This window comes from Lagopus muta, chromosome 22, assembly GCF_023343835.1.
Source record: "Lagopus muta isolate bLagMut1 chromosome 22, bLagMut1 primary, whole genome shotgun sequence".
In the NCBI taxonomy this organism is placed as follows: domain Eukaryota; kingdom Metazoa; phylum Chordata; class Aves; order Galliformes; family Phasianidae; genus Lagopus; species Lagopus muta.
Window position 1 is genome coordinate 5103624 of NC_064454.1, and position 20757 is coordinate 5124380.

At 48.2% G+C, this 20757-nt stretch overlaps 1 protein-coding gene across 7 annotated transcripts in view; it reads right to left on the reverse strand.

Moving 5' to 3' along the window:
• Positions 1 to 20757, reverse strand: part of SIK3 (SIK family kinase 3) — a 70791-nt gene that overhangs the window by 7618 nt on the left and 42416 nt on the right. For 2 of the 7 annotated variants that reach the window (XM_048968167.1, XM_048968170.1), the window contains exons 4-19: positions 20075 to 20236; positions 14041 to 14165; positions 13605 to 13728; positions 12109 to 12227; positions 11665 to 11775; positions 11366 to 11509; positions 10726 to 10806; positions 10516 to 10625; positions 9689 to 9842; positions 9044 to 9199; positions 8474 to 8544; positions 4988 to 5131; positions 2237 to 2387; positions 1470 to 1595; positions 1081 to 1166; positions 80 to 189 (exon numbers count right to left, since the gene is read on the reverse strand). In XM_048968167.1, the coding sequence (XP_048824124.1) occupies positions 80 to 189; positions 1081 to 1166; positions 1470 to 1595; positions 2237 to 2387; positions 4988 to 5131; positions 8474 to 8544; positions 9044 to 9199; positions 9689 to 9842; positions 10516 to 10625; positions 10726 to 10806; positions 11366 to 11509; positions 11665 to 11775; positions 12109 to 12227; positions 13605 to 13728; positions 14041 to 14165; positions 20075 to 20236 (1974 nt within the window). The remainder of the gene's footprint in view (positions 1 to 79; positions 190 to 1080; positions 1167 to 1469; positions 1596 to 2236; positions 2388 to 4987; positions 5132 to 8473; positions 8545 to 9043; positions 9200 to 9688; positions 9843 to 10515; positions 10626 to 10725; positions 10807 to 11365; positions 11510 to 11664; positions 11776 to 12108; positions 12228 to 13604; positions 13729 to 14040; positions 14166 to 20074; positions 20237 to 20757) is intronic. The other 5 variants (XM_048968171.1, XM_048968166.1, XM_048968172.1 and 2 more) reach the window with 3 other exon arrangements.

The window sequence follows — 20757 nt, forward strand, 5'->3', positions numbered from 1 at the left end:
TTTCCCGGAGGCTGGATAGCAGCACACGGCTCTGCTGCCCCGAGGAGCACAGATGGCTCAGGCAACTGTCAGCACTCACCGTGGGGCTGCAGCACGCTGCTGCTCACAGGAGGTGGGCTGCTGTTTGGTTGCCTGAAGAGGTGGTTATTGGGGTGATTTGGGGGCGGGCTGGATGGCTGAATCCGTAACCTGCACAGGGAAACAAGCACCTTTTCATCACACATGCACCTCATGAAGACACTTTTTCAGCTGTGAGCGCTGACGCCAAACGCTGTATTTTTGTTGTAAGACAAACACCGTGAAGCCCATGCTTGGGATCCCAAACTCTTTGCAGCTTGCCTTCTATTTTGAGAGCCATGCTTAAAACCAGCATAACCTGGTGGCTACAACAAAAACCCTGGGATGAGAACATCACAAGCTTTCTTCCTGACTCACTGTGGCCTGCAAGAAAACCTTCCTTCCTTCTCTCCTTCCTTCTCTCCTTCCTTCCTTCTCTCCTTCCTTCCTTCTTCCTTCCTTCTCTCCTTCCTTCTCTCCTTCCTTCCTTCTCTCCTTCCTTCCTTCTCTCCTTCCTTCTTTCTCTCCTCCCTTCCTTCCTTCTCTCCTCCCTTCCTTCTTTCTCTCCTCCCTTCCTTCCTTCTCTCCTTCCTTCCTTCCTTCTTTCCTTCCTTCTTTCCTTCCTTCCCAGAATTCAGCCTGCCTCATTTACAAGTCAGGGGTGATTAAAACAAGGACTGTCACCTAACACAAAGTCTGAAAAGATGTGAGAAGCCCAGGAACACCTCTGAGCAGTAATCATGAGAGAAACTGGCTTAATGAAGGTAACGCATTTTCAAGCTGGTCAAAAGGCAAAATTCTCTGTCATCTGTTCAAAGCAGATTTGTGCCTTTGAATCACATTTCTCTAATTCCAGAATTCTTTCAGAGGGGATCCAACAAAAAGGACCATGCACATTCACCTGTGAACTGCCTCAGCCATTCTTATTTTACACACCTCCAGCCTGGCCCTGGACTCAGCTCATCCTTGGGTCAGGCAGAGTAAATCCCACCCCCCAGAGCTTTGCTAAAGCCATTTCTTTACCTCTGAAGCTGGTGAGTGAGCAGAGCTGGCTGGTTTTCACATTGAGCTTGCAAGGGTGGAGAAGGCTGAGGTGGCCGGATACAGTCCTGAACCAGGCATCAGAAAACAAAAAGTGTTTGTGATCAGTACTGTGTCAAGTAATACAGTTAGGACGTGGTGAAGAGTGAAGTGGGACATATCCACATTCTCCAAACACTTGGTCCCTGCCTGCAGCTCTCACTATCACAGCAGCAAACATCACGGCTGAAGTCCTTCAGGCTCACTCCTCGTTAAGAAAGCTGAGCAATCTACATCTCCTCAATCTCATGTGGACCTGCTCTGTAGTTTTATCTGCAGCCATTCAGAAAACACAGCTAAGACATCAGAAAGTCTACCTCAGGCTCTAATACCTGGATCTGCTGATGAAGAATCTGATGGTGCTGCTCTTGCTGGTACAGCATGTGTTGCTGCTGTGTCTTCTCCAGTGTCCTCTCATCCATGTGCCCACCATACATCTTCTGAAGCTGTTCACATTCCTGTAATGAGGAATTCACACCCTAGAAGTGACCCTTTGGTTCACGCTTATGGGACAGAAAGGCACTCTGCTACATGAGAAATCCAGTAAATAAAGTCTAATCCATTTAATTTGATGGAATTGGGTGTGCAACAACACGGCTAGCTCAAGCCTTAGATAACAGAGGAGAAACTGCGCACAAGCTCAAGCTGGCAGCATTGCATTCCTTTAAAAAATGCACGCACGAAGCTGTAATAATGATAACTTCAAGGTGAAAAGAGCATCTCATATTTCCACTCTATTGCAAGGTGAAAGTCCTGTCCTGATGCCAAGTCCAGCTCAAGCCATGATAAGACATGCACTGGTTGTACACGGGATAGCATGCAATATTACTCCCAGTTCTAGCAGTATGAACTGCCCTTTTCCCAGGCATTCTGGAACAGCACCAAATCTTTGCTGCCCCAGGAAGTGTGGGAGAGCAGCAGACGCAGTTTGGCAGTGCTGATGTGACCACAGAGGCCACACGTGGGCACAGCACCTGCATTTTTTCCCTAGGAAGAGAGGAGCGGAAGCCCCCAGAGCTCCCAGATTGCAGTTGAGCAGCACGTACATTTAGAGGGCATTCTGCAGGGTTTGCTGCCTTAAGTCCCCCACTCCTCTCACCTGCTGAAGCTGTTTGATGCTACTGTTATTGCCCATCTTCTCCAGGTGGGCTTTGAAAGCCTGGATGCTGGCAGCACCGTCAGAGAAACGCCGAACCGGGGAGAAGCGTTCGGTGGGGAGGTGCAGAGTATTGGAGTCCTTGTAAATAGAACTGAACACATGGGGAAGTGGGTTAGTGATGCCAGATAAGAAACAAGCTGTGGTACAGAGGCACTTGATTTAAACCAGCCACACCAAGTTCTACCTGCCCACTCACCCAGAATAAACCATGTTTTAGATCAAGAAATAAGGTGCCATCAATACCATGAAGAGGAAGCAAGATTACTGAGTATCCTCAGCAGCTGGGCAGATAAACATGATTCAAGGTTGAACATGATTCAAGGTTGAACATGATTCAAGGTTGAACATGATTCAGCCACAAATCAGATCAGAGACGGGCAGCAACTCGTCCACCCAAAGGCAACTTTGAAGAGCAGACACAGCTAGAACCAAGGCAACTGTGCCCAAAGAATTGCACACATTTCCATTTGCAGTGAGAATTCTTCTTCACCAGGGGGAGCCAGAATAGGGCTTTTTTGGGGAGCTGGATTCTGCCAAAGCTGGGGCTCCCTGTTGTCAGAGTTAAGCACTGAGCTCCTGCCTGCACTGGGATGAAATCTCAGCACCTGTGACAGCCTGGCACTGAATTCAACAGTACCCCAGCTGCTTTCATGTCGATACGAACCTCAGCTGCATTACTGCAGGCTAGTCAAAGTCTTAGCTACTTCTCATACTGCTCTTCGTGCTGCTGTGCATATTGATTGCTCTTTGCTGAAGTCTGTTCTAAGAAGAATGATTTCTCCTGAGCGAAATCATCCCTGAGCCCCATTCCTGAGGCTCCCCCTTTTATCAGAACATGACTGTGCTGGAATGCTACCAGCACGCTGCGGTCAGGTCTTGTCCCTTAGCAGGACGTAAATCAGTTTCTATAGACTTCACATGACTTCCTCCCATGGACAGAGCTATGTCACTCCCTTTTGATACCATCCCATCCATTATCCTGATCCGTTCCACCTCCTGTTGCACCAATGCAAAGTGGAAACTACAGGTAAAAATGACACTGAGGTTCCCAAACACACATGGCCAAGGCAGACCAGTGCTGGCTGCTGTACTTCAATCCGCTTTCAGATACTAAGTTATCATGACCAAAATGGGTGCTCTATATAAAGAAGATGGCTTAAAATATGTGAAGTGCTAAAATAAAACCCACCAGCTGTTCAACAGCCACGGTCTAGTTATATGATGACACGAGTGCTAATGGTTTCTGTGCTGTGCGTGTGTCTCAGACACGACTGTGGGGAGTCTGTTTAGGCCACAGTCAGATGAAGTTTCCATGATTCCTTGGGTAAAATGCGAGGCAGGCTCACAGCACACTACAACACCACGGGTGGAATGAACAGAATGAACAGAACAGCCTCAGGACCATGAGGCAGAGGTGATATCAACATACTGACACAGGGTGTTTTAACAATTCCTCAAAAGAAAAATAAGTCAGTTCCTGCAGTGCATGAGTGACGCAGCTTACCTTCACAATTTGAAGCAGTCCTTAAAGTAGGACACAGCACGTTCTGGTTGTTTTGCAAGCTGCACTTCTCTTCCTATTAAGGTTTTCTTGTGACCCCAGAAATCTCTCCCCCTCCTGCTCTTCCCATCCCCCAAGCACCTCTAAGGGAGTAACTTCAGGGTGTAGAGGTGCTTATCTTGGCTGTCTAGAGTTCCAGCGTGGCACTGACACTGGCTCAGTCTGCTCAGAGTTCACCTGTCTCTGCTGATTACATCAGTGCTCAGCTCAGCAGGTATCTGGCTACAATAAAAAGCACTTTGTCAAGCTCGCCAGCATGAGCTGGCTGAAAGATTTAATGCAAATCTAGCCTGGTAGGCAACTGTTTCCTCAACAGTCGAGACCAACAGGCAGCAAACTCTGTACTTTGCAGCTGGTTTGCACTCTTGGCACTGAGAGGTTCAGAACGCAGGTTTTAAGCTCTCTCTGTGGCATTAGTGTTTACAGTGTGCTTCTGTGCCAAGGACTCTGTGTCAAATTAACGCTTCTCGCAATTAGGAATGACCTACTCAAACATTTGGAGTGTGTTTAGACACCATCTGCAGCAGTTCCCTCTTTTCCACTGCAATTTTTCTTCCCACTCAAGCTTCCCTTCCCCATATCCTTCCCCTCAGGGGTTAAAGATGGGAAATAAAATGGCTCTCCAGGAGCTTTGCAAAGAGACTTTGCAGTCAAAACAAACAACTCTGGTGCAGAACAGTGAGGATTTTAAGCTGTGGCATAGATAATTTTTGGTGCAGTCTTGCCCTCGCATCTGACTCCAAAATGTTCCAGAGAAAATCTACTACCTACTGCTAACTTGACACCTACCAATAAAACAGAGAAAGCTCTCTAAAATGAACAGATTATTCTCAACCCTTCAGTGATGGCAGCCATTCTGGCAAACCATCTCCTGCCACAAAAACAGGACCAGAGGGGACAAGCCAGCTGACTGCTGCCCCAGCACTGCCTGCAGCTGCAGGCACAGAGCCCACGCCAGTGCACAACTCCAGCGTGGTCGGACACGTCTGCCCTGGGGATCTGCTCCTGATGCTTCCTCCTCCTCCTCACCCCTCCCTGCCAAGCGGGATGTCTTCAGTGCTCCATTCCAGGTGACATCTGAGCAGGTTTTCTGGCGCAAAGCTGCCCGAAGGGCCGGTGTCATTACTCACCGGTGCTGATCGGGTACCAGGTGTGGAGCCCAAGCCCGGGGTCGGAAGGACTGCTGTCCTAGCTGCCTCTGCAAGTCTGGAGGGATTTCAGCTGTAGGGTTGGTCATTGCCAGAGTGTGCCTTTTTGACCTATTTGCCAAGTATCTGCAACAAGCAGGAGCACATTTTATAAGAGACTGATGGATGATACTCCAAAAACAGGGAGTGTTAGATAATCCAGAGTAAAGGTGAAGGAAGAATGCTGCTGCAGTGCTGAGAACTGACTGGGGGCTGAGTGACGCCCGGGGAGAAGCACAGCATGGACATGCTGCCCACGCCTGTCAGATCAGGAGGCCTTCAGTGCTTAGGGGACAAGGGGACAAGCGTGGTTTCAGCTGCTTGCGTGCTAACGCTGTTCTCAGAAGGAAAGAGAAGCCATTTGCTTTTCCCATCAGGAAAGCCACGTTTTGTCTCCAGGGAAATGCCGGTTTATTCCCTGGGGAACACACAGCGACCTGCTGCTTTCAGCATGGATTCACTCCACTGCAGCAGGTCTGCTTCCCCCTCACGAGGCCCCACTGAGGCACAGAGGGATCTGCCGTGCTCATGGAGTCACACACAGTCTTAGCAAGGAAGAGAAGGGGCACAGTGCAGAGGCTGCTCAGCTTCCCCCTCTCAGCTGCCCTTTGCACTTCAGACCGGACCCGTCACACCCTGGGCTCGAGCAGAGGCCAGCACAGCACAGAGCACCACTGGAGATCAGGGTGAGGAGAGCTCTGGCCACGCCACGACAGGGCAGGCAGTGCAGCACCACCCAGCCCGGTCACAGTGCGCCACCTAGGCCCGATCCTGTTTTGCAGAGCTGCAAATCACCCAGCAATGTACTGGCCAAGGACAGCTGGGGGGGTGAGCAGCACAGCTCCTGCTCTGGGGTCGCAGCCCTAGCACTGAGCATGCCTCTTGCACCAGAGCTCAGCATCGGCGGCTTAAGCTGAGCTGCCCTCTGCATTGGAATGAGCACCTTCCATCTCTTCCAATCCCTCAAAGAGTGTGGGAGCATGCAGAGCAAAACTACGAAGCTCTGCCTCAGCCAGGATGTCAGGGAGGGCTGCGCGGTGCTGACGGCTGTGCCCTGCTGGACTTGCAGTGAGCAGCAGCAGCGATGCCTGGGGACCAGCTGGGGGCACAGGGCCAGAAGAGATAACAGAGCACCGACCCAGAATGCCTCGGCCTGTGACGAGCACCAGGGCAGCACTCTGCCCACTCAAGGACAGGCAGGTGAATGGCCGCTTATGAACTCAACTATTTCTGCTCTTGGGAACCAGCAGCAATAAGGCGGCTGTGGCAAAGAGCACCTGAGCTACAAAAAGGGGGATTCTCATCTTTGTTTTTTAACCTCTGCAAATGCAGCTTCATCTTGTAAAGCAGAGGAAAGCAACAAGCAAAAAACAAAACAAAACAAAACAACCAACAAAAATGTTGCCTTCTCCAAAATCAGCCTTTGCCAGCTACTAAAGCCACTTAGGCAGAAGGCAGCAAGTTAACAGAATGAAGAGTGCTTAGCATTGTGGTAACCTGCCAAAGTCTGTGCCATTAGCTGTTTAAGAATCATTTGATGGAGACAGGGAAAGTTTCCCAAAGAGCTTTACAGTTGTGGTTTGCTAAGATCATTTTATTTCAGACCTCCAGGGAACAATCCAATCATGAGCTATAACAGTGTTTCTGGTGGAAGAAAGTTTCCCAAAGCTCAAAGGAGTTGTGGCTGTTCCCTGGAGCAGAGAAAAGTATGCATACTGTTTTCAAGGTCAGATTAAGAAGGGCAAAAAATTGTCCGCTGGTGGCTGCATGCAGCGTTGGAAATACTGTTCTGAGAAGCTAAATATTTGTTACTGCTATTTACCCTTCTCTGATGACTAGCTACGTGTTGCAACATAACGGGGTGGAGAGCAAGTTAACACACAATCTGGATGGGCCATCTGGTGGAAGAACAGGAGAGGGCTATGGACAGCACAGCTGAGAGCAGCAAAGTGACCCGTGAGTTGAAGGAAATTGCTCTTCAGTGGGATTCAAACACCTCTGCAACTTGCATGGGAGTTTTACTGCCTTTCCAGTCGAGCTGGTTCTTAAACCACACAACTGCATACAGCTGCCAGCACAGACAGTTGGTGCTCCTGAGCCCTGCTGGGCAGGACAGTGTACAGTTAGGGTGCAGCAGCTTGAAGGGGGCTGAATGCGGCCTGTAGTGTCTGTGCTCTTCACCTGCTCAACACCACGGCTTGGCCTCATTTCTTTCACCATGCTGCCTGGGCAGGTGGATGAACAGCAGTGCATGAAGCTGGAAAACACTGCGAGAGTGAGCACAAAGATGAGGGTGGCAATGGACTGGAGTGTAAATCTGCACAGAAAACACAGGATGCGTTCTGTGGAAGGGCTGTGCTACTTCTGAGGCAGAGCTGGAAGCAGGTGCCTTCGCATGGACCAGCCCTGACATCCTTCTAAGCTCCGGGAGGCAAAAGGGTATCAGCACACACTGCACAACCCATCGCTACACGCAGCACTGCTTGAATCCTCTGAAGCACTGAAGCGACAAGAGCTGGCAAGGCTCTGGGGCACGAGCTCTGCCCCTCCCAGAGTTTCTGCCTGCAACCAACCCTCATCTGAATCATTCACCCAAGCGTAGCCCCAGAAGAAATGTTGTCTTACTTGAGGTGATGGCCTGTACAAACTCGGGGAAATCCAGAAATCTTTTCAAGTTTGAGGTAAGAGACAGGAGCACTCCATCACCACACCCAAAACACAGTGCACCAGCTGGTTAGCACAGAAGAAACTACACAAAAGCTACTGAGAAATGTTAGCAAGGAAATGGTTAGTGTTTTCATGGATTGAGGAAGTACAAGCGTGTTCTACCCGCTTCCCAGTACGCATCTGGAGCAGACAAAGAGAACAACAGTTTCCAAACTAATGTCTGATAGTTCTTTTCCTATTGGAGCAGACTACTCTAAGGCCCACTGCTAAAATTAGAAGCCAAGAGGTACTTGTATTTTCAGCAAGCTCACTTTGTCTAAGGCATCAGAGTTGGATGTTTACTGCACGTCTTGATACAAAAGCTGCATTTACACCCAAGGCCACAGATGAGATCTTCCTACCTCCATCACTCAGCAGGGAGGGGTGAATCACTTAGCACTCATTTTGCAGGTTAGTGTGGATTGCATGCTGGTGCACACTAAGCAAAGGAGTTTAGCAGTTCCAGAGTTTCTAGAGAACCTACTGCTTCAACAGCTTACAGAATTTCAGGGGAAATCCAGTTTTGTAAGCACCTAGTAGCGTCAGAGGAGTAATTGCCTGCAGTAATCAACACCCACAAGAATAAGAGAAGTGTTAAGCCTTCATTGTAATTAACACTGCTGCCTGTGATGAGGTTGCTCGTGCCTTAATTCCGTAGTAGAACGCCACAGGGTGAGCCTCTTTGAGGGTAATAAGGGTAAACATTAACAGACTGGGGGTTACCTCTGCACAGCTTCCTGATCTGGCTCCCCATCAGAGCTCTCCTCGTCCACAGGAGTGACAGCTGGGACGGCCTGCAGGGAGAAGAGAAGCCATGGGCTCCAGAAGGCAGCCAACGTGGTCCCATCCGCACAGCAGACACCTGGCCTTCCCAAACTGGCTTCCACAAGGACACATGCCAGCTATGGGGCACTCAGCCAAGAACCCCTTCCCACATTCCTTCCCCCATACAGAACTGCCTGCGCAAGGGCTGCTGCTTCTTTTGGTACTAGCAGGAAAATTCATCCATGCAGCTACATCAAGGGAAGAAAGAATATGCATTAAAAGCAAGATTGACATTTTAGTTTTCTCTCTATTAGAAAATCAGCTGTAGTAAAAAGTTCACAAACCCTCTGCCAATTCCAAAGAGCAGTACATTCTCAGCTTCTAGGGATCCTTTGGGCAGCAAGCAGGCACAATCCCTGCTGCACTTTCATGAGTACTACAGCCCAAGTCTACCACCCCTGTCAAGTCTGCCTCCAGGAAAACGTATTTTTAAGCACACCAATTCTATTCTTCCCTCTGGCTACTTACTGGAGTCATAGTGACGAGTGGAGATGGACCTCGAGGCCGTTTCAGCAGTTGCTGTGCATGCAACTGGATGTTGGCTCCACCGTCGGATGCTCTCCGCCCCAGAGGGCCCATGCCATTCAACAGCTGCAGAGTGGGGGGCTGCAGCAGGGACTGCTCCTGGGAAGCAAACACAGTGCAGTTACCAACCGAGTACCAGATCCTTCTGGTACCTGAGCCCCGAGGCCACAGACTGGGATATCAGCATGAGAGAAGACGAGCATTCTGGGCTTCAGGAGAAATGAGGAATTATCGGTATCTCCAAGCCAAAGTGGGGCAGACAGAGACACTGCCAGTGGAGAAGCTGTGTTTAACTCTCCGTTTCCCAGCATTCTGCTTTAGTTACCTGGCAGGCTGCCATCTGCACCTCCAAAACCAGGCAGCAAAATCCTCTCTCTTTCCAGCCCATTCATGAATTTCATATTGCACTGTTCTTTCATTCTTAGTTTAAGTAACCAGCCAGAATCGCACCTCAAGCAGCAGCAAGATTGTAATTCGTGAAGTCCAAGGAATTGACAGATAGAGGGAGGGCAAGCACAAGCACAGATGCACAGCCACACACTTGCTGGTGTGGTACAGGCTGCAGGGAGCACACACGTGGGTCAGTACCTTGTACTCCAGCTGACCCGTGGGCTGCAGGTTCTGCCTAGGCAGCACATTGTGCATGAAGTTCACATTTGGGGTCACCTGCAGGAATGGAGCCTGAGGAGTGACACGAGGGAAGCCAGGCAGGAGCTTCTGCAGATCTTCCATGACCTCCGTCCTGTGCAATCACATTTACAGACAGGTGACTTAGCAACCATGCATGGAGAACCACCCATGGGCTCAGTACATTCAGCTTCCCTCCACAGAACAAGTTTGTTATTGCACTGGAAAATGGTCACAGAGAGTAACCAGGCCACTTTTCAGTTTTCATCAGCCCTTTCTTTTCCCCCCTCTAGGTTAAATTTTTCCAGCATTTGCTCTTTGTATTAACCTTGAAAGCACTTATCACAAAGACTCCAGCTGGGACGCGATAACAGTGCAGCATAGGTGAGAAACTGACTTGCATAATGGTCAACACAGCCACAATCAAGGAGGAAAGAAGATCCTCATCTCCAGCTCAAATTCTAACCAAGCTGTGTGATGGGACTAGGATGTTTTAATACTTTCTGCATTTAAGATACTTTTGTTAAGGATTCTAAGGATTCACCCTGAAGTTCTTTCCCCATCTAGCAACAATTGAGTGTGCAGGAATAGCTCCAAGCCACTCACACCAGGAGCAAAAAAACCAAAGGTTTGACACTAGCTGTGATACAGATACACCCATCCCTGCCTGTTACTACGAGATCACAGAGAGCTAAAAATGCACTGCCCCAAATTCTACCTAAGAGAGGGCTTACAAGTAGGAAAAGTGCCCTTAATCCTCCATTGAGGAGGTAGAGTCCAACACTAACCGTGGGTCAGCAACTCCAACCGTGTGCCTTCGCATTGAGAGGTAACGGACCAGAGCCTCAGGTGAGGGTTCTTCCCCTTCATCGCTGTCCAAGTTCATCGTTCCATCAGTCTGGGCAGGCAAAACACGGGAGATGTTGAAACACAACGTGAGGATCGATCAAAAGGCCTCGGAAAAGAACCTGCAGAGGCCATCAAGGAGGGTACCTCACCTCCACAATCTGGTTTTCAGGGTTGATGAGCTGGACTTGTGGCACGTTGATGTTCATGGTATTGCCTGCCTGTTCTGTCTGCTGATCAGAAGGATCAAAAATCAGTAGACAAGAAACTAGCATCTCCTACAACCCCTTCATAATCATGCTTGGACTAGCACCATTGAACAGATTTAACCACTTGGGAAGAGAGATCACCCTGGAGCTGCTGAAAGTGTTCTTAATTCTTAAGGGGTTGCCTCATTTTCCCTCCCTCTCCTCAATTCTGTTCAGGCAGGGCTAGCTTCTCTCCTCCTTCTCTTACGACCTGGCCTCTCCTAAAGCAAATACTCATTTCTTGGATAGTATCTCAAGTTGAGCATCATGCAGTGGTCACGGTCTGTAAACTTTATTTCCCATCCTGTAAACCTCACGTTGCTTTTTCTGTCACAAGGTTAACTAAGGCTAGATTTTGTCTGAAGAATATTTGGTAAATCCACAGTCACGATTACAGAACCCAAAATACACACAAGGTTCTCAGACACAGCAGATCTTTGTGCTCTTGGCACAATGAGAACACTTGCAATGAAGTCTAAGCTTAACAGGTAAGGGTCTGTCTGGCCTTCCAAGGCTGAAAGAGCATTATAGAAGCAGGATCTACCTGGATGTTAGCAGAGGTGGGGAAGGTGACTGTCCGTGGCATGCTTGGAGACGGGGCAATGCGCAGATTCTTGTGCCTCTTCAGACGGTCACAGAGCAAGCTGTAGATTGCACTGTAGTGATCATAAGCATCAGCTCTTAATGACTAGAAGAAGAAGAGGAAGAAGTGATCAATTCTTTGCATCAAGCAGCAAAACGAGCTCCACGCTGTGCTCAGTTACCAGACACGATTAGCAACAAACAGCTATTTGTTATCCAACTGCAAGAGGCAGCACCCAGTGGTCAGCTGCAGAGCGTTACCTGAATTGTGCGTTCCTTGTCCAGCCCCATTTCTGCCATTGCTAACAACACATCCTCGTTCAGTGGCTCCATCTGCCTCTCTGTCTTCAGGTGCTGACACTCTGCTATCAGCTGTAAGAGCAAAGATACAGACTTCAGTGCTTACATTCCCAAAGGCACAGAGATGAGTCACAGCGTTCTGAAGAACCAATTCACAGGGCTCAGACTGCAAGCTGGCACGAGCTTCGAAGGCTGATGGTACATCAGTTCAAAGGGGAAAAAATATCAAGTAATCAGAGTCAAAGGATGATATGGAAAGCAAGACAAGGGGGACAAAGACAAAATGGGAAGGCAGTACAGCAGAGCTTGGAGCAGGAGTTCCCAAGCAGCTGAAATGAACACTGTGGCAGTCCTGAATGCATTGAACAAGTCCCACTCACACACTGGCTCACTTCAGCTTCTCACCCTATCAAACTCTGCATCGGCTTCCCCAAGCTTCATCCACTTGTGTTTGCAGATCTGGTCCATCGAGAGCCGCTTACTCGGGTCCAAGACCAGCATGTGGCGGATCAGATGTTCACATTCTGCAAGGGAACAGACTGCTGAGTAACCACAGTGAGGAACAAGGCTTCTGCAGCAGGCAGCCTTGTGCCACAAGATCAGGAGCGAGCCTTTCCCTCACAGCAACTTCTCTGTAGGAAGTCAAATGCAGCAAAAATACCGCTTCCCCTTCTGGACCTCACACCCATTCCATACCACTTAGCTGCAGGAATCTGATGCTGTACGTAGGCAGCTGAGGGGACAAGAGAACACAGCCTCCCCCAGATAGAATGAAAGTGTGATACTCAAAGGGATTGTATTTGTCAATGAATACCCACAGCTTTCTAGCTAAGTACTGGTCTAAAGCAGTCAGCACAGGGATAAAAACCTCAGTAGCTGCTGCCACCCCAGTGCAGGAGCATCTCTTCGTTTTGAAGCTGCAAAGAGCAATGGCAGCATCAGCTCTCAGTGCCAAGCTCCCAGTGCAGCCCCTATAGATGAGATCATCCTAACTCAGAGCCTGTTTCTACTGGCTGTACAGTTTTCCAAATCTGATCTGAAACTACTTTCGGAGCAAATTTTTACTGCCAATACAGACATAAGTCAGCATGCTTCCTTTACACTTACCTCATTCAGGATTTCCCCACGCTAGGGAGGAAGGCAGCCAGGCCACAGTACGCTTGTGCTGTCTGCCAGCACCCCTAGGTGGCATGCTGTCACCCTGTCCCTGCTTGCCTTGCCCTGCACCATCCAAGGGATGCAACCAACTTGTGGGGCTGAAGGGCAAAACACAGCTGCCAGGGCTTGGGCTCCTGCAGGAACACCTCTCCCACGCAGCTGCCACAATGAAACGTGCCTTTTTTGCCCTCAGTGAAATTTTCCACTCAAAGGTATCATAAATACGAGCTGCTCTTAAGTGAGCTTGGTTTTATCCGACAATTCATCACATCACATTTTTCAGAAACAAGATTTATTACTCAAGCATTCAGAAACACGCCTGCAGAAACAGGACATGGACATTCACTTGTGGTGGGGCTACTGCAGGAAATGAATGTGCCATAATGCTGTAAAAAGCTTCTTGTCTAAAGCAGATACAGTGAAAGCTTCTATATTCCTACATCACTACTCCATTTTTAGCTGTCACACTTCCCAGAATTTACTAGAATGTATCTTTGCTGATGTTCTGCTACAGCTTGCAGCTACGTACACATGGAAGTCAAGATTTTTAAGTAAGAACATTCGAGTTTCTAAATTCTAGATTCAAAATTCACTTTTGCTCCCATTACAACCTGCTATCCATCCAATATGCTTCCTGGCAAACCACTTACCTGACCTCAATCAGCGGTATACTAAAATCTAAGCGTTTCCAAGAATCTGTAAGCAGAGATGTGACTCAAAGCACTGCAGGCACACAGCCTTACCTGTGGACATGAAGAATGGAATGCGAAACTTCCCGCTGAGCACCCTGGCACGCAGATTCTGCAGCGTGCTCCCATCAAAGGGCAGAGCACCACAGACCAACACGTACAGCACCACGCCGAGACTCTGCGTCACACAAAGGGCAGTCAGCAACAAGCCGTGGTTCACAGCAATAAGCATTCTTTAAATGAAAAGATCAATAACAAAGAGCAAATCCTTGGAAAGGACCTGGTGACATCTCAGCCTTGGGCCAGCCTAGGTTCTCCTTTAAACTTCTGGCCTAACTTAAACTTCCTTCTGAGCCTTGAAGTGCACGGCTACACAAGCCAAGAGCCCAAGTATTTCTTTGGACACCCTTCTTTTTTTCCTTTTGTTGTTCTAAGTACTCAAGAAGCAAAGCCAAAAATGAAATCCGAGTCGAAAAGGTTCATCACATACCCAAATGTCAACCTTGGGCCCATCGTATTCCTTCCCCTCGAAGAGCTCCGGGGCAGCATAGGGAGGACTCCCACACCACGTTTTTAGCAGCTGGCCGGGTGTGAAGATGTTACTGAACCCAAAGTCTGAAAGAACAAAGAGAACGGCTTGGTGGAACGTGATCCAGCACAACTGCTGTAAACAAACGGTATTTACATTATTTGCTGTGCCTAGTGAAGTCACACATAAGTCACATACAGGTCATATAAGTTATTCAGGCTGAGGGAGCTGGGCTCGTTCAGCCTGGATAAGAGAAGGTTGCAGGGTGACCTGATTGCAGCCTTTCAGTACCTAAAGGGAGCCCACAAACAGGAGGGGAGCCAACTCTTTGGAAGGGTAGATAACTGTAGGACAAGGGAAATGAAGTTGAGGGAGGGAAGATTGAGGTTGGATGTCAAGGAGAAGTTCTTTAGTATGAAAGGAGTGAGGTGCTGAACAGCTGCCCAGAGAGGCTGTGATGCCCCGTCCATCCCTGGAGGTGTTCAAGGCCAAGTTGGATGGGGCCCTGGGCAGCCTGGGCTGCTATGAAATGTGGAGGTTGGTGGCCCTGCATGCAGCAGGGGGTTGGAGAGTCGTGATCCAATCCAAGCTATTCTATGATTCTATGACATACCCACTTCACACAGGATAAGTTGACCCTATTTACACAACCTGCTCCAAAACACCCTGAGTTGGGCCTGTTTCACATACTACAGCTATACTGCTTTTGCTTATGAGAGCACAAAGATGCAAAAGGTTTGCTCTTCACTTTTCAAACATGATTTCCACACCGGAGTTGAGAAATTAAGTGATCAGACCAGCCAGGGATGCTGCAAGGTGAATGCTTTGGAAGGAGGCCTCCAGGTTATATTCAAGAGACCACACATACATCTAGGCACTAATTTCCAACCCTCAGCTCCTCTGATGACAAGTTTCACAACTCCATTAGGACCAGGGCAGTTGCCAGAACAGAGTGCAGACAAAGGGAAAAAGAACTGCAAATCAAGTTATTTTCCAGAAAGCACTACATGGAACTGGAAACTTCAGTTCTGGTGGGCAGCTCTACCAACCAACTCAAGTCATTCACCCACAGCAAACAATAAATCCTGAAACAGAAATTAAAAGAAAGGTCTTAATCTTACAAGCAGTCAGCTGTAAGCTTATGTGGGCACTAAAGGCACTTTCTGCTAATTAACCTGCCACTCCTGGCACACAGCTGAGACTTGTGCTGGAGGAGCAAAGAAACGACTGTCTGCACTCAAGAGAGGTGTGCTTTTTCCTTATAAAAATAAGGAATCCTTTCTTTTCTTTTGGTCTCAGGTGAATAAAAGCAAATCCATGGTCAGAGAGGGGTTTCCATGTCCCATGGACAGGGCCCTAAAGCAGTTTCTATCAGGAGCTATACCACAGCTATTTGCAGACTGCTTTGCTTGTTTTTTTTCTGCTACAAGTGTGCCAGCAGGAGGGCGAGTGACACTAATGCATGTGGATGGGGACCCACAGCAACAAGGACACATTTCAAAGCGTTTCCCTTTGAGCAGCAGATCCTCATGGCAGAGAAATCCTGGAACAAAACAAGGCAAGCTGGAAATACTCTGCAAATTCAGACCAATCAAACCAAAACCCAGCACAGCCAGAACTGATGGTACAGGTGCAGGAAGCAACAAAACGTTCATGAAGAGCTTCACGCTGTGTCTGATTTCATTGCTGTTCCTAACTGCAGCATTGCTGGAATAACGTGGAACTGACATGGCTCACCTGTCACCAGAACACAACATCCCTTTGTCCCCTCATGTCTTGAAATAAATATACACTCATCTTAAACATTCATCTCCATTTAGTCTGCTTGCTTCTCCTTACTGCCTTCTGCCCATGCTTCAGAAGATAAGGATCTCATCATGCGTTCTTCAGCCACCAATGAAGGTTTGCCCTCCTAAACCACAGAGAACTGCGAGTTTGCCCTACAACATTTGATGTCACCCTGCTGAAAGGAATTCAGCCATCACCTTTTGGACAAAGAAACCTTCCCACCAGCACCTACAGCTTCATAGAGCAAACCCTCCGTGCAGGGTGCTCAGCACTCCCAGCTGGTAGGCAATAAATGGCTGCTTCGTGCTCCTGCTCCTGCCTGCAGCCTCCGTTTCCCTGCATGATTTTCCATGACCTAATTCCAGGTGACTACTTTCCTCTCCTTCAGAGAACTTCAGCAGAAACCAGCACAGCACCTCAGCACAGCTGGGTACAGCTGGCTGCAGCAGGGCACAGTTGACACGACTGCCAACTCCAAGCTACCAGGTTACAGCCAGCTTGTCCTCCCATCCTCACAGGGGGCAAAACTCTCACAAAGAGGCTACTTGTGCTTGCAGAGACCCCCACAGAGCAGTGTGTTCCTTCTGAACCGTCTGGAGGACAGGCAACGTGGTGCAGACCTCTGCTCAGAACAGAGCACAGTGACTGCAAAGACATTGCAGTATCAAAACCAGGAGGTTTTGACTGGAGGAAATGGGATAATCTCTATTTCCAAAGCACAAGAAAAGATGACTTTAGGCAGACAAATTTGAGGGACATAGCAGACAGCTGCACAATTGTCTTTTCCACCTCAGTAAGCTTTTGATTTACTGTCTCACTTTTACAGTGGGATTTTTAACAAGTGTCTGAGCTATGATCGCCAGAACAAGCAATAAAATCTGCAGCACTAAATTAATTTCCATCTCCTAGTGGCAAAGCATTGATAGTCAAGTTTATCTGTAAACTCGTGCAAGAACACACTGGGGTTTTGGTACTTCCCAATTCAGTGATATTTTGAACAAATTGTTCTGGTTTACTTTTATTCATCCTTTTCTGCAGTGAGTGGACTTCACTCCTCTTCTGTGCTGGATTGAAATTAGCCCCCAGATTCACTTTTTTTCCATTGAAAGTGGGGAGGAGATGGTCAAGGAGCAGTTCTGCAGATGCCTCCTTTGGGAGGCAAGGATGCTGAAAGGTGCTGAAGCAGCAGCTCATGGAAGCATCTGCTCCGGGATGGCAGAAAGGAAGGGTTCTGGTTGCAGGGAGCTGAGCTCACCCCTATGGGAGCTGTGGTCACGTCTGCTCCATGCGAAGCTTGGGGCTGGAAGCATTCCTTTGGGAGCCACCAGTGTTCAATGAACTGCAGCCAAGTGAGGTGGAAATGCACACCTAAAGCTCCCCCACCCCACCAAGGTAGGGGGGAGGATTTGGAAACATCAAAGCAGCAGCAAAAAAGAAAAAAAAAAAGCAACAAAAAAAGAGCAAAAAACAAAATCTCCCAAACCCCAAAGGAAACAGAGAGATTGAAATAAATGCTCTTACAAACAATGACAAGTCACCCCAGTCTAGAGACGCAGCAAATCCAAACACTGCGGAGCTGGGGAGCAGCCAGGTCCCTTTCCACAAACAGAGCAAAGGGAAAAGGGTGCTTTGGGGGGACAAACTCAAATCTCCTGGTGATGCAATGCAGGGAAAATACCTAAAAGCCATCTCTGCACTGTAACACACAGGGTCCAGTCCCTCCCGTCACCCCAGAGCAGAGCACAGGGAGCTGCTGCTGGGCTGTGCACGAGGACTTTTATCCTCTGAAGGCGAAGCAGCGAGCAGGCTCTTGCAAACGAATGCAAAGCAATGCATAGATCAGATTCCTGTCTGAAATCATATCCTAGGGAGGCCTGGGTATTTAGCAATAATCTCAACTCCTGGCTGAACTCTCTGACTGGGAGCACATGGGAGCACAGTGCCAGCAGCTACTGACTCAGACTGTGAAGGTACACAGAAGCAAAGGCATCCATGGGAAAACGAGAACTGGGGTCACAGCACTCATATTGTACTGTTTATGGAAAAGCTGTACAGTTACAACCAATCAATCAAAAAAAAAAGCCATGCTTCTAGTTACCACCAAGCAGAAGCAGCAGCATCTGCCTGCTTCTTTATTACAAGCTCAGCTCCTTAACTAACACTGAGTAAAAGTCACGCAGAGCTGCAAACGCAGGTGAAAAAGACCAACAGTGTTGTGCTAGGTAATCTGCATGGCAACCAGAAGGGTCTGAAAAATGCAAGCAGTTTGCCAAACAGAGCCCCCATCAGGCACGCTGGTTCAGCTGGTTGAAGCTACAGATATATTAAGTGTGTTATTGAAGAGGCCAGAGTTTGACAGGATTAACAGGCTTGGCAGCAAAAGCTTTGCTGATCCTCCACCCTGCAAAACAAGGCTCTGTACATGTCTGCAGTATTTATTCTGGAAGGTCGACAGTGAAAGCAATCACTTGCTATCGCTTCTTTTTTCATTTTTTGCTCTTGAAACAATGGAAGCTCTGGTGTCAAGCTGCAATTGATGAGTTATAGGGACAAAACTTAATACTCGGAAAATCCTATACCATAAATCAGCTTTTCCAAGCTACTATTCAAATCCGCTCCATCTTCTTGCCAAGAAAAACACTGCCACTACCAGGGTGGGAAATACCTTCTGGAGACCATTCTGGGAGCAGAGATTTGGAAAGAAAATAGTTTCCACCTTCCCCAGATAAATGCCTCCATGATTTTCAGGCACTCTCTGAACTTGGTGTGCTCACGTGGCCGTTCCTTTACGAAATGCAGCTGCACTCCAGTTTCTTCCAGGGTTAGTTTTCAAGTTGTTTTTTACCTCTCCAGTTTGCAGAGAACTCCTCCTCCCATCCACACAGATGAGATTTTACCCCTTGGACACACGATGGCCTCAGATCATGAGTGTTTGCACACAGCACATACTGTGCTGCTTACAGACAGACCCTGAGCAGACTTTCTGCCATACCCAAGACTTCTGTAGTAAGTTACAATCTTAGGCACTTCTGCTTTTTTAATTCATGTTACAAACCCTTGTAAAAGCTGACCAGCTCTCAGAGGAAGCCTGTTCAGACAGGGTGGGGGTAACAAAGTGCTTTCCAAAAACACTCTGATATGTGTTAGTCTCTAGTAGAATTAAACATAAGTATTGGCTGTTCCAGAGCGAAAGCCCATGAAATGAGATGACCAGGGCAGTATTAAATCCTCTTGTTTCAAGCAGTTACTACATAATCCCACAGAGCTCAATGAAGTCAGGTCTAGTTAGTACATCCTCACGTGCAAGAGGAACAGACCGGCAGGGTGCCAGGCCAGCGCACAAACTGCCCGAGCTGTGGCTCTCTGAAAGGACAGCTGTTAGCAAAAGAACCACAGAATGTGTTGGGTTGGAAGGGGCTTCAAGAACATCCAGTTCCAGCCCCCTGCTATAGGAAGGGACGCCTTCCTCCAGACCAGGCTGCTCACAGCCCCCATCCAGCCTGGCTTTGAATGCCTCCATGGAGGGGAGATTCACAACCTTGCTGGGCAACCTGTCCACTGCCTCACCACCACCCTCATAGTAAAGAATTTCTTTCTAATACCTGGCCTAAATTGAAGACAATCTGAAAAAGAAGCCTCCAAACACCAGCAAAACACTGGGGGCAGACTGAAGGGGCCTGGTTTTCAGCTTCAGCTTCTGAAATGAACAACATTCCCAAGTCACCAGGGCTATTTTCTTACCCTGGCAAGACAGTGAAATTATTCCAAGATTGCTTTTTCCCCTTAGGCTTCTGTGCCACTAATTTTGTTATACTTACTTTTCCATTCTTTCTCTCTCACCTGGCCTGACCTGCTTTGAAGAAATCCTAACCTGGCAACAGCTCTCAAAACAAGGTCAGTTTCTTTATTTGTCTTGGCCATTACCCGGTGTATTGAAACACTGCAGTATCTACAGGTGCATATTTGCCTATGAAGCCAAACCTGCTTTAAAAAAAAAAAACTTATTTTGCAGTTCTTGAAGGGAGATATAAATCTTCTGGCTACAACCTGCCAGTTCCAGCTCTGGGCAGCAGGCCACAGAGAAATCCAAAGCTTCCTTTAGCTGCATTGCATTTCCTTCTTTCTGAATACCTGGAAGCAGCCAATGCCTACATTTATTAACTTCTGAAAGCAGCTGCTTTCCTCCCACTCCGTAGTCTTAGCTCACCTGCTATTTTGATGTTAAGGTTAGCATCCAGAAGAAGATTTTCTGCTTTGAGATCTCTGTGGACTATGTTACGGCAGTGACAGAAGTTGACAGCAGCCACGATTTGCTTGAACTTTCTCCGAGCTTCCTTCTCCGCCATGCGCCCGTGGGCCACCAGATGATCTGTGATGGACAAAGCAGAGAACAGAGCACTTACTGACACAGGGAGCTGGGAAACCACATGTTGGCTTTGTGAGAAGCCCGAGGTCTCAAAGTCTGCTTCTACACCAAAATAAAACACAGCTTTTTCACTCTTTTCCTTCGCTTTCTCCGCAGTTCAGGCCTGCCCCACTCCAGCACTTTGAACACCTGCCCAGGGTCCTGCTGCTGGGGGGCACAGCACTCCACAAGGCAGCCTTGGCCAAGGCCCAGCCTCAATGCTGAGACACACGAGCACCCACTGCAAGTGCTACAGCTCGGGGCCAAAGTTGTTTCAGGAGCATCTTTGGGGATGCAATGAAGAAAATTGTCCCCCATGCTTCAAAATACGCACAGAAATTCCCAATCTCTGGATATCTGGTGTAAAAATACATTTGGAATATTGAACACACTTTATTATGAAAATGGAGCTTACCTCTACTAAGAAAATCTGAATGCTCTCAAGAATTTCACTGAAAAATCTACCACCCAAAGGCAGTGTCTGT